Source organism: Vanacampus margaritifer, chromosome 11, assembly GCF_051991255.1.
Source record: "Vanacampus margaritifer isolate UIUO_Vmar chromosome 11, RoL_Vmar_1.0, whole genome shotgun sequence".
In the NCBI taxonomy this organism is placed as follows: domain Eukaryota; kingdom Metazoa; phylum Chordata; class Actinopteri; order Syngnathiformes; family Syngnathidae; genus Vanacampus; species Vanacampus margaritifer.
In genome coordinates, this window is record NC_135442.1 from 8,417,781 (window position 1) to 8,430,429 (window position 12,649).

General features: G+C 38.7%; 1 protein-coding gene across 1 annotated transcript in view; it reads right to left on the reverse strand.

The window, feature by feature from the left end:
* abca12 (ATP-binding cassette, sub-family A (ABC1), member 12) overlaps positions 1–12,649 on the reverse strand; it is a 61,738-nt gene that overhangs the window by 30,479 nt on the left and 18,610 nt on the right. Inside the window, exons 20-34 of the mRNA XM_077579533.1 lie at positions 12,203–12,315; positions 11,997–12,052; positions 11,542–11,663; positions 11,332–11,462; positions 9,478–9,620; positions 8,183–8,350; positions 7,684–7,901; positions 5,133–6,068; positions 4,931–5,037; positions 3,094–3,200; positions 1,823–2,022; positions 1,587–1,663; positions 1,191–1,321; positions 800–970; positions 1–147 (exon numbers count right to left, since the gene is read on the reverse strand). The exon at positions 1–147 is cut by the window's left edge and continues 18 nt beyond it. Of these exons, the coding sequence (XP_077435659.1) occupies positions 1–147; positions 800–970; positions 1,191–1,321; positions 1,587–1,663; positions 1,823–2,022; positions 3,094–3,200; positions 4,931–5,037; positions 5,133–6,068; positions 7,684–7,901; positions 8,183–8,350; positions 9,478–9,620; positions 11,332–11,462; positions 11,542–11,663; positions 11,997–12,052; positions 12,203–12,315 (2,827 nt within the window). The remainder of the gene's footprint in view (positions 148–799; positions 971–1,190; positions 1,322–1,586; positions 1,664–1,822; positions 2,023–3,093; positions 3,201–4,930; positions 5,038–5,132; positions 6,069–7,683; positions 7,902–8,182; positions 8,351–9,477; positions 9,621–11,331; positions 11,463–11,541; positions 11,664–11,996; positions 12,053–12,202; positions 12,316–12,649) is intronic.

A 12,649-nucleotide genomic window follows, 5' to 3' on the forward strand; every position in this document is an offset into this window, starting at 1 on the left:
GGCCCTCAGATTGAGTTCTTTCATGGAAATCATGTAATCTTGCAGCTGCTCAATGGCAGGAAGGATTCTGTTCATCATGTGGACGAGATTGCTGGCCATCTGAAGCATAACTCGCAAAAGGCTCTGAACTTCATCTGACAACACCATCTGAAAGCAAAGAGCGGTTCCACAGTATTAATTTGTTCTAATGTTCCATCTCTTAATCAACTGTGCATACTGTATCGACTTTTAATGTTTCTGTAAAATACATTTACTGCTCCTAAAATGACGTTTTTTATCATTAGTTCTACCATGTGGTGGAGAATTGCTTCAATCTTTGGCTAAATTTGAATGAAAGTGAATATAAAAATAAGCATCAAGCTTCATGATAAAAATATATATATTTCACAAAACATTACAGACTCTGAGTTCACATTTTCCTCTTTGTACTTCACAAATGTGTGCTTTTTTTCTCAGAGAGCAAGCAGGATCAGAAAGGAACTTACAGAAAACTCATTAAAATGGAGACTGAGACAGAAATAAACTGACCGATAAGTTATTAAAATGGAGACTATCTGTGTTTTGGCTCAATAAGGCGCATATTCCAGATTTACATATCTCATATCATTTATCAAGAATCAAATCAGTGAATCATGTTGTTGAAAAAGGAAAATACGAGTGGCATCATCGAGAGACAAAAGTTGGCTTCGGAAAACGTCTCTTGTTGGGAAATACACATCCATCCTTTTCCCCATTTACCTTTCCCACAAAATCAATAACAAAAATGACAAAAGTGAGCTATTCATTCAATCAGCCTTACTCTGAAGATGAACTTCTCCATGTTCACATTGCGCATCGTGAGCACCGAGAAGATGTACCACTCTTCGCCGGACATGGAGCAGAAGGTTTGGAACACAAGATCATCCGGACGTATCATGCTCAGACGTTCGGGGGAATTGCAATGACGCAAATCCAGCAACCAAGGAAGGATCTGTGTCCAACGCATGAAAGCGGTAAAAACAAGGACTGTACAGAAAGGTATTATCTACCGTTGGACGAGATTTTCATTCATAAGATCATTTAATAGACTTGATGAAGAACAAAAAAAAAAAATTAGGCAACATTAGTACGATAAAGATTATGAGACAAGTTCATACAACATAGTGAAAAGGGTTCGGTTACCCCTCTTTCATAGAATCCCCACTACTCACCTCTAAATTGTTGCTGGGCAAAATTGTGCCCATGAGCATCTGAAGAGCATTCGGATCGAAATCGATGTGCTTCTGAACATCATGGAAAAAAGCGCTTTCATTCCGCAGCATCTCGCCAACCGTTACCTCCTCTGGATAAATAATGCAAGATAGCGTAAATGCAACAATTTCCCATCATTGTTTCCTTCCAAAACTGATAATAATAAATTGGATGTAAAACAAAAAAAAACATCAATAAAATAAAGTCTATTTTTAAGTGTTTCGACAGTTTGTGTAAATGTGTAAATCATATTGGAAATACGAATAAAATAAATAAATAAATAAATTTAAAAAAAAATAAAAAAAATAAAGGAAATATGAATAAAGGTTTTGACTAGATAGAATAAAGTGTTTCACCTTGAGATGTGAAGTTGATGTTGAGAGAGCCCAGGCTGCTGGTGTCAATACCATAACTCTCACTGAGCACAGTGGCCCTATTATAAACACAAGGACATGCATGCATATACACATTTATTGTCAATGAAATCTAATTTAAACGATGTCATTGGAATTAAATAATCCCTCCTAACACAAAGAGATGTCAAATAAATACACATAGAGTACGCTGTAGTACGAACAAAACAAAACTGTACCAATCAGTGTGGTTGTCATAAGTGCTGGGGTCTCCAACTAATGCGTAGAAGATGGCGTCATTCAAATCTGTAGTGTTGACCTGACCAGACTGCAACAAGATCTGCAGGGCCGGTAGCAGACTGTAACACAGTTGGCCGGGCTCTATGGAGAAGGCGCCCACGAGGTGACGACCAAACTCCGTTTTCTCCATTGCGCACACCTGAAATGCACCAGCAAACAAGTGCCATCAGGAATTTCCAAGTGCAACAACCCACACCCTACTGTGAAACGCTAACCCTATTTTGTAACATTACTTTCAAACCTTAACCCTACTTTGAAGCACTACATTCAACATTGAAAGTCTGAAACCCTAATTTGAAACCCCAACCCTACTTTGAAACCCTACTTTAGAAACCCCATCCCTAATTTAAAATCCTAATTGACATCTTTACCCTACTTTGAAGCCCTAATTCTACATTGGAAACCTTATGTTGAAACCTCTGATCCTACTTTGAAACCCTAACCTTACTTTGGAAGCCTAAACCTATTTTGAAACCCTACTTTTGAAACCTTAAACCTAATTTCACCCTCTGACCCTGCTTTGAAACACTACTTGCAAACCTGAGGTCACCCATTCTGATGTTTGCATCCCCTACTGTTCTAAATTGTATAAATACAAAAGTTTGGATATTATAATGAACTCATTCACTGCCATTGACGGCTATAGACGTCAACAATTCATTTGAACTATTTCTATTAGTTTAACTTTTTTTTCTTCACTTTTGTTAACAAGAGTATAAAAACCTAGAAGAAAATTATTGTACATTTAGAACAGATGTAAAATTTGTGATTAATCGTGAGTTAACTATTCAAGTCATGCGATTAATTACAATTACAAATTTTAATTGTCTGACGCCCATAATTTTTAATAATTTAATCGCCTTGACGCCCCTAATTTTTAATAATCTTTTCTTTAAAAAAAATAATAAAAAGGCAGATTTTTTTTTTTTTTAAATGTCTAGGTTTTCATACTCTTGTTAACAAAGGTGGGGGGAAAAAGTTAAACTAATAGTAATAATTAAAAGGAATTTTGGACGTTTATAGCCGTCAATGGCAGTCAATGAGTTAAGGTTTTGACCATTATTATCTTTGCAAAGGCAAAAATGTCTTGTTCTTCAACTGGATCTCATTAGATTGTGAAAATGCAGTAGATAATGAACTCTGAACGGTGTTATCTACAAATCCTCAATTAATTCTTATTCTACATTCTGAGCTACTATTTTAAAGAGACCTGGGATGTCAGTTGATCAAAATGTTCTTCAAAAAGCGGATCCCTCAGGTTGGACTGGACAAGCAGAGTCATTGTCTGAAGTATCTGCTGTAAGTTTATCAAGTTCTCTGCAAATAGAGAAAAAATACCAAATTTGTAATGAGAAAGATTAGAAAACAAAACAGAGAGAAAAAGGAACATCGGGCATTCAGGTCTTGTACATGTGAAAAGGTGACACATAGCATTCCGCAGGGGCTTCATTACAACTCAGACTGTTGCTGGCAAGCATTGTTAGGCAACATGCTGCAAATGATCCGCTTACAGAAAAAGCCTGGATTGGAACGATGGGAACAGATGGGGTCAGTGGGATGATGTCATTGATGTCATGAATTAAAACAAATCTGAAAACACCTCGGGCCAAAAGATGCGATGACAGAATGTGTAATTACTTTGAAATTAGACAATCTTTAATTTCATGGTGGTCAACACCTCAAGGGCAATTAAAACATGTGTAATAATGTGGAAATGTATCTAAGCGCTAACATTGTGGCTGTGCTGTAAAGAACCGTTATCTCACAAGCCCAGACGCCAATTAGAAAGGAGGTCGTAGATGTGCACTTTGGTATGTCAGTTAGAGGTGAAATGTTTCGCCAGCGCTGACAAGATAATTGTTTGGATTCTATTTTCTTAATGAGATTTTAAAACGTGCTGAGTGGCTTTCAATTAAAGCCTCAGACTCAATGGGAGCTCCGGCTAAACTGGATCGAAATCATATTCGTCATATCCCTAGAGGGAGTTAAAAGTTGAAAAGAAGTATTTTTTAAAAAAATCCAGTTTCGCAATACATTAGTCACAAAAAAAGGTATTGCTAATCCAATATTTATGGTGGATCGACTGGACACTTCATTAGATCAGGCAAATGTTGATTTAAGAATAGCTTTATTTTGTGGTTGTACTTTGCCACTGTCTCGAACTGTACTTGGTCATATTAAGAGATTTTTCTAATAGGGGTGTTAAAATTTGTGAATTAATTTTGAGTGAATTTAAAGTTCCTTTAACACCACTAAAAGCCTTTATTGGGGGAATTCCAGTCACAACGCAGCAGACACGTCCACATCAAAATTATGCCGTAATAAATTGGTGATTGATTGATATAAATTGTAAAAATGTGCAGAATTTCACAAGTTACATCATGTTAAAGATTAGATAGCTCTTAATATGAAATGAAAAATGCACTGAGCTGTCACCAACATCTTACAAACACAATTATGCCATCTAGTGGCAGAAAAATGACCTCAACACAAATCAATATCACACATGTCATCTTTTTAATTTTAACTAAATTTTAGGAATTATTAGGAAATTACTGTATCAATGACTAAAAGATGCAGCCATATTTCTATTAGTTTAACTTTTATGTTAACAAAAAAATGAAAACATAGAAAAAAAGATATTTTAGTGTACATTTAGAACAGATACAAAATGTGTGATTAATAGTTAGAGTTAGAGTTAATTATTGAAGTCATTTGATTAATTACCATAAAAAAAATTAATCACCTGACACCCCTCGTTTATAATAATATGTTCACAAAATATGATTATCCTGTTTAGTTACATGTGAGGACAAAACATTTGCAATACAGCCAATACATCGTTTGTATTAAATCTGTGAACTATGTCTAAAACTGTATCAGGTGAGTGCAAATATTGTCAAAGTGAATGTAGTCGTGCAGCAAAAGTGAGGAAAAAGTATGTGAGGGTGCAAAGAAGGTAAAAATTGAAATGCTACTTTATTTGCGGCACCTTTTTATATAGTATGTCGGATCATTTCGACAGAGGATGTGAAAGTCAAAGTTACCTTGAGATTCACTGGCAAGCGCTCTGATCATATTTTTAAGCAGAGCGGAGAACGGAAAGCTATCCGGCAGCATATCAACAGCGTCCCTCAAGAGAGCTAATGATGACCTAGGAAGATAAGACACAAAATTGCAATTAAACAAAACGGACTACTTTTTCAGTTTCATATGTGTGTCGTAGTTTTCGGTTAAAATGATACTCACATCTGATCAGAACCGGGGAGGGTGGCAAAGGAGAGGACCCCGAGGGCAGCATCAATGGTGTCTTCCCGTGAGCCGTTCAAAGCCCACGGCATGCCTCTTGTCGATCCCTTCATTACAACGTTCAAATCGGGATTGGAAAACAACATGTGAGCTGTCTCCATAATTTCCTCTTGAGAAGGGACGGACATGGCGCTGAAAATTGCCGGGTAGTCAGAGTAAAAAATGTACGCAAAGTCTAGGAGGTCATTCAGTGTATCCACCTGGGGCATCATCAAGGCCTCTCGTTTTGGTCGGATGTTCAATGCACGGCGGCTACTACCGGTTAGCTCACCAAGATGGCGGTCCATTGGCATAAAGAAACCACTGCTTAACAACTGCCTCAGCGTAGCAATGATGTTTTCAACTAGCTCTTCAACAAGGTTCGTGATCTCTGGAAGATCTACTCCCATCTGAGTCAGTGCGGACAACAAATGTCCGAGGAGTTCCGATATGTTGGGCAGAGCCTGGATCAAAAGGTCTAGTCCAGAATGGTTCGAAGACGTTAACCATGCCGCCATCTCAGCCACCTGCTGCATTAATACTTTTCCGGCATTGGAGGCCAGAAATTGTTCCAGGGCTTGGTAAACCATCGGATAATCCCCGAATGCCTGGCTCGCGGCCTTAGCGGCATCGCTTACCACGTCGAGGAAAGATCGCTTCCTGATCCCAGATAAGTCGCCCACCACCTTTAAGAAGATATCATCCAAGTCGACGTTTACACAGGAGAGGAAAATCGTCGCCGCCTTAATGAAGACAACCTGAGATGAGCTGGTGTCTTGAATGAGGTGGTAGTTTTTCAGGATGTGGCTTAGCGCTTCCTCCATGGCATCCGTGCACGGCTCCAGCATGGGTGCCACTTTAAGCAACTCATCTGACAACACTTTAAGAGAGGATAAACTGTGGAGGAGAAAAGTTCAATATCAATGAATCTCAGCGCAGAAGAAAGTCTGGATTGAAATGTCTGTGAGGAAGGAGTTCTATGGGGCAGCTGGGGATTCTTTTGTAGGCCAAGAGATTTATTTTTTAATTCCAAAGATTATTAGTGTTCTTTCAGTGCTAGCCATAATAATAGTTCCGCTATCATTAATATTCATACAGTTACTAGATTCCCATTTCTGTCCCTGACAATAAAAAAAAAAGAATATTTCCCAATGTGATCCGTGATTTTTACCCCTTGTAATCTGACTCTGATGAATTTGCCGCAATATGACGAGCATCAACCTCATCACTGTACATAGCTCATTAGTCCAGTACTTCTTTCGTAATATATGTTATCTCGATATTCTATACTATGAGCACATATTATATTAGCTATTGTGTAAGTCAGTTTAAAGAGGAAGTCAACCTTAAACATATCTCGACATTAATATGTTATATGTGACCTCACTAGTCTAAACATGACATTCTGATTAATATTACATTTGTGGAATACGAGTTATGCAGCAAAATCCAGTTGTTTTTATCCATCTCAGGAGGTGGCCATTTTGCCACTTGCTGTCACCTGAAGATGACATCACGGTTGCTCAGGGCTCAGGCAATGACCAATCACAGCTCACCTGTTTTCTGAAGCTGAGCTGTGATTGGATGTTACTTGAGACCCGAGCAATTGTGATGTCATTTTCACTCGACAGCAAGTGGCAAAATGTCCGCCTTCCGATATTGATTAAAAACTGCTGGATTTTGCTGCTTAACTAACGCAATATTAACCAGAATACCTTATTTAGACTAGTGGGGCTGCATAGAACATATTATTGTCAAGACATTTTGGGGAGGTTGACTTCCCCTTTAAACATTAAACATTTAGAGTACAGAGAGAAAATACATTTAAAAAAATTATACTAATCAAACTACAATGTGTAAGAAATTGCTGATGCATTGTATTTCATTTTATCATATCCAATAATGTTTTCTATGCTTCATAAGCAAGAACAGTGTTTAAAAATAAATAAATAATAATAAAAAAAAGCTCTTATTTCAACCTAAGCAACAACATAAAAAAGACTTTAATAGAGTTAGTTAGGTCAATTGTGGTTAAGGTCTTGATTGATTGAGATCTTGGGGATTTAAGTGATAGAAACAAATAGGGACAGCAAGCAACATGGAGGAATGTAAAAAACATTCAGCATTAACAACAATGGCAAGATTTAGAGGCTTGAGTTTTTTCCCATCTGTGGCCTTATTGCAGAGAAGTGTTTCATGTTGTCAGGATTTGCGCAAGTCTAAAATACACCCGTTTATGGTGTTCAAAAACTGTTTAATCTGAAAATATATATATATACAAATGTGTTGTATTTTTTTCAGCTAGTATTAGATAACCGAGCACTTTTTGCCACTTGGTTCAGAAGTTACAACAGGAACACGCTGTTTTGATGGAATACAAGTCAAGCTAACACTTAAGTACAGGAGTTGCATTCGTATTTATACTTGTACCAAAGTCTTTTTTTTTTTTAATATTTGTCCTTCTACATAAATACTGAGTGTGAGATCTCTGACATATTGTGAGTGCAGTCACCTGTTCTGCAGCACCATGACTTGGAGCTGCTCATACCAGTGCAGCCGAGCGCTAGTGCTTAGCGGCTGGCCCAGCAACTCAAAGAACAGGCCGGAGACATTTGTGAAGATCTGCTCCATCACATGCAATTGGTTCCTGTTGACTTGATACAGAGATTTTGTAGCATTGGCAATGCGGGCAGCAGCGTCACCAGCAGTGATTGGTTCCAAATCCGTGTGCTGAAGGGAAAACGTTTTGTGTGTCAACATTGCCACCAAATGGCAAAAATGGGACCAGCACCGGAATTGACATTTCTTTGTGAAGTCACACACCTCATTTCTTATATGATCTGATCAAATACATCTCTTATTGAAATGTGCTGGCACTAAATCCCCTTTGCTAAATGAATGTGACTTGGAAAAATGGGGAGGAGCCTAACCTTCAATCCCACCCAATCTCCATCAGGACTTCATCTAACTTCCTGATGTAGGCTAACCCAGTTTCTGTTTGCTGTACTCACACTCATGTTGAGATGGGGGCAGGCATAATAAGAGGCAGCAAAGGTGTCCAGAATAGGCTGCAGACTGACGTTGCACCACATTCCAAGAGCGCCGCGGCTTAAACCGGCTGCAACCCTGACCGGCTCCCATGCTTTCACAGCTTCACTGCATTCCAACGTTCCATTTGCCTAAAAGAAATATAAACAAAATATGGCAATGTCCATCACCTCCCATGTCTTGTTAACATCTTTCATCACATTCCTGTGAGGAAACCAGTTCTGTTAGCAAGGCAGTGACGGACAATACACAACAAAGAGTCTGGGTGAAAGGCTGAGGCACAGGTGGATACTTGATAATCTCTACACAATGTAAATGGAACTTGGCTCACACAGGTATCATCGCTTCTCATCAATGCACACAGAGAATGAATGCAAAAGGTTATCAGACTAGGTGTGTCTCTTTAAAGTTATTTGCAGTTCTTTCCAAAAGTATTGGAACGGCGAGATCAATTCTTTTGTTTTTGTTGTATACCAAAGACATTTGGGTTTCAGAACAAAAGATTAATAGGAGACAAAAGTTCAGAATTCTTGGTTTTATCCCATAGTATTTACATGTAGACACAGGGTTGCTCATAGAACTGGACTGGCACAAAAAAAAATTGGCCCTGGCATTTTGACTTTGACAGACTTTTGCCGAAAATGTAGTTCTGCCACTGGTATTAATTGATGATGTTCGGATGGGATTTTTTAATAGGTTTTCGGTGAACTAATGAATACACACTCACACACGCACATACACATACTCACCCACATACAAAATTTACCCCCCAAAAATATTTTTTTAATTAAAATTTTTTTTTTTAAAAAATGAGAGAGCAATGATGATGACATGTCAAATCGTTAAAATTACCGAATGAACAATACTGAGCTCTCCAGAGGAAAAAAAAAAAAATTGATGATGTTTCAGTTTGCTATCTATATTCGAAACGGATTCATGGGCTGGTCTCTCTAAAATTTTTTTCCATAATTCAAAATTGGCAGGGTCCTCTCTGCAGTGCGTCAAAAGCCATAAGTTAGAAGCCATATTTACTTTCACTTAACCGGGACTTTTAAAAAAAACACACACACACAAACACACATCCAACGTACTTTTTGAAAAACAAAATAAAAAGGGGACTTTACAAATCAGGTGTAGCAAGTAGCTGACTAAAAGAAAAAAAAAATACAGTTTATATTGGATTAATTTGATGTCTCTTACAGCGAATGACATTGACTCAACATTCGTTGCTCTCTTGTAGACAAAGTATGGCCTTTACCTGCTCAACTGCCAGCAATGTTTGTTCTATGGCAGGCGGAATTCTTTCCGAGATCTCCGACAAGTTAAAATGACTGGTGTTTACAGTCTGTGCAATTTCTCTCATCAGGGTCACCACAGGCTTCGCAAGGCTGAGTAATATCACTGTAAAAAAGACAACATAAAATATTTGATCAGTCACTCTTCAAAAACCCTACCTTGTGAAAGTATGTCTTGGTATTTATTCAACTGTGCGTGCCGGTGCTGCAAATGTTCAAAATGCAACCTACAAATAATCAAATTGTTTTATTATTATTAGTTATTATTATTATTATTTTGTATAACGTAGTTGCATAAAGTTTCCTTTTATTGTGTGTCTAATGTATCATTAACCAAGATACAGTGAGGAAAATAAGTATTTCACCCCCTGGTGATTTTGTGAGTTTGACCCTTTACAAAGAAAGGAACGGTCTATAATTTTCATGGTAGGTTCATCTTAACAGTGAGAGACAGAATATTAAAAAAAATCCCAGGAAATCACATTATATTAATTTTAAACATTTATTTGTCTTTTATTGAGGAAAATAAGTATTTCACCCCCTACCAACCAGCAAGAATTCTGGCTCCCACAGACCCAGGGACAAGATTGTAGACCTGCACAAGGCTGGAATGGGCTACAAGACCATTAGCAAGCAGCTGGGTGAAAAGGAGTCAACTGTTGGTGCGATAGTTAGAAAATGGAAGACACACCAATTGACCATCAATCTCCCTCGGTCTGGTGCTCCACGCAAGATCTCACCTCGTGGAGTGAACCGGATCATGAGAAAGGTGAGGAAACAACCCAGAACTACACGGCAGGAGCTTGTTGATGATATCAAGGCAGCTGGGACCACAGTCACCAAGATGACCATTGGTAACACACTACGCCGTAATGGATTGAAATCCTGTAGTGCCCGCAAGGTCCCCCTGCTCAAGAAGGCACATGTACAGGCCCGTCTGAAGTTTGCCAATGAGCACCTGGATGATTCAGAGGAGGCTTGGGAGAAAGTGCTGTGGTCAGATGAGACTAAAATCGAGCTCTTTGGCATCAACTCGACTCGCCGTGTTTGGAGGGCGAAAAAATCTGACTTTGACCCCAAGAACACCATCCCCACCGTCAAGCATGGTGGTGGAAACATTATGTTTTGGGGCTGTTTCTCTGCTAAGGGTACAGGACGACTTCACCGGATCGAGGGGAGGATGAATGGGGCCATGTACCGGGAAATCTTGGGTGAGAACCTCCTTCCCTCAGCCAGGATATTGAAAATGGGTCGTGGATGGGTGTTTCAGCATGACAATGACCCAAAACATACAGCAAAGGCAACAAAGGAGTGGCTCAAGAAGAAGCACATTAAGGTTATGGAGTGGCCTAGTCAGTCTCCAGACCTTAATCCTATAGAGAACTTGTGGAGGGAGCTGAAGCTTCGAGTTGCCAAGCAACAGCCTCGAAATCTTCAGGATTTGGAGAGGATCTGCAAAGAGGAGTGGGCCACAATCCCTCCTGGGATCTGCGCAAACTTGGTGACCAACTACAAGAAACATCTGACCGCTGTGCTTGCCAACAAGGGTTTCTCCACCAAGTACTGAGTCATGTTTTGCTAGGGGGTGAAATACTTATTTTCCTCAATAAAAGACAAATAAATGTTTAAAATTAATATAATGTGATTTCCTGGGATTTTTTTTAATATTCTGTCTCTCACTGTTAAGATGAACCTACCATGAAAATTATAGACCGTTCCTTTCTTTGTAAAGGGTCAAACTCACAAAATCACCAGGGGGTGAAATACTTATTTTCCTCACTGTATATGCTAAGCTTAATGCTAAGCGGTTTACTTACTGTTCTCTGCTTGCTTGGTGTTTACCATACATGCTATGGTTTTTTCAAAATAGGGGACAACAGCTGTGACATTGTCCCATTGCTGCGTTCCACTGACTGTTGACAGTACAGCCTCCAACATCTTTTCAAGCCTGTGCCAAAACAAAAAAAACACTATAATTCGAAAGCAGACTTACATACCCATAATCATTTTTGTCTGATTCAATTTACTTATGCCACGTCGTTTGGTGGGCCTGTCCACTCAAAATCTGTTGAAGTACTGCACCGGGATGGGATAAGGCCTCCGCAGATAGAGTCATAGTACCGAAGCCATACATAAAAATCTGCCAAATCTGTTTAGTTTAAAAAAAAAAAAAAAAAAAAAAAGGAAAAGGTTAATTCGAATGATATAGAAGTGGAAAACAAAACAGTTTGAAATTAATGAACTGGTTGAATTTAAAGATATGTCGAAATAGTTAGATCGCCTGCGAATCAGTTACGTTTCAGAATGTTCGTGACTCATTTGCAATCAGGTGCGGTTCAGATGGGGACAGTCAAGCGAGCGCAACGAAGACGAAAGACAGATTGTATCGGTATATTACTCCTTGTGATCGCCTTAGCAGTTTGCACGATCTAACGCCAAACTTGTCTGGAATGCGTGCAAGTAGCTCCTTTTGAAGTCTTACCTGGTTAAAAATCCCCGTCAGAATTGTTGTTGTTTCATTTTCTAAGCTTATGTTGCCTGAAACCACAAAAAAAAAAAAAAATGTTTACATCACTTTCAAGCATACACACATAGCAGAGTTGATCAAACTTGAAGGAACACACTCAAAACAGAAATTTGATGTGATAGTTGAGCTACAACCTAGACTTCAGATTGAGGGTCATTTACCTGGATTGGAGGCCAAGATGACATTAGTGATGTTGATGAGAACAGAAACATAGTACTGAGCTTCGCTGTTTGGTGGCAGGAGGCTCCGAATTGTCTTCATTTGGTTCAAAATGCTTCAAAAAAACAAAAGAAGGGCAATATTCCCATTGTACGTTATCGAAGAAAAGAAAATTGTTGCATGTGTGACGACAGTAGGACTATATGTACTAAAAACAATTTTAGCTTAAGGCATCGTATACCAGATACGTATTCATTAAAGGGGAAGTCAACCTTCAACATGTCTTGACAATAATATGCTATATGTGTCCTCACTAGTCTAAACATGACATTCTGATTAATCTTACATTTGTGGAATATGAGTTAAAGCAGCAAAATCCGGCCGTTTTTATCCCTCCCAGGGGGCGGCCATTTTGACACTTGCTGTCGACTGAAGGTGACATCACAGTT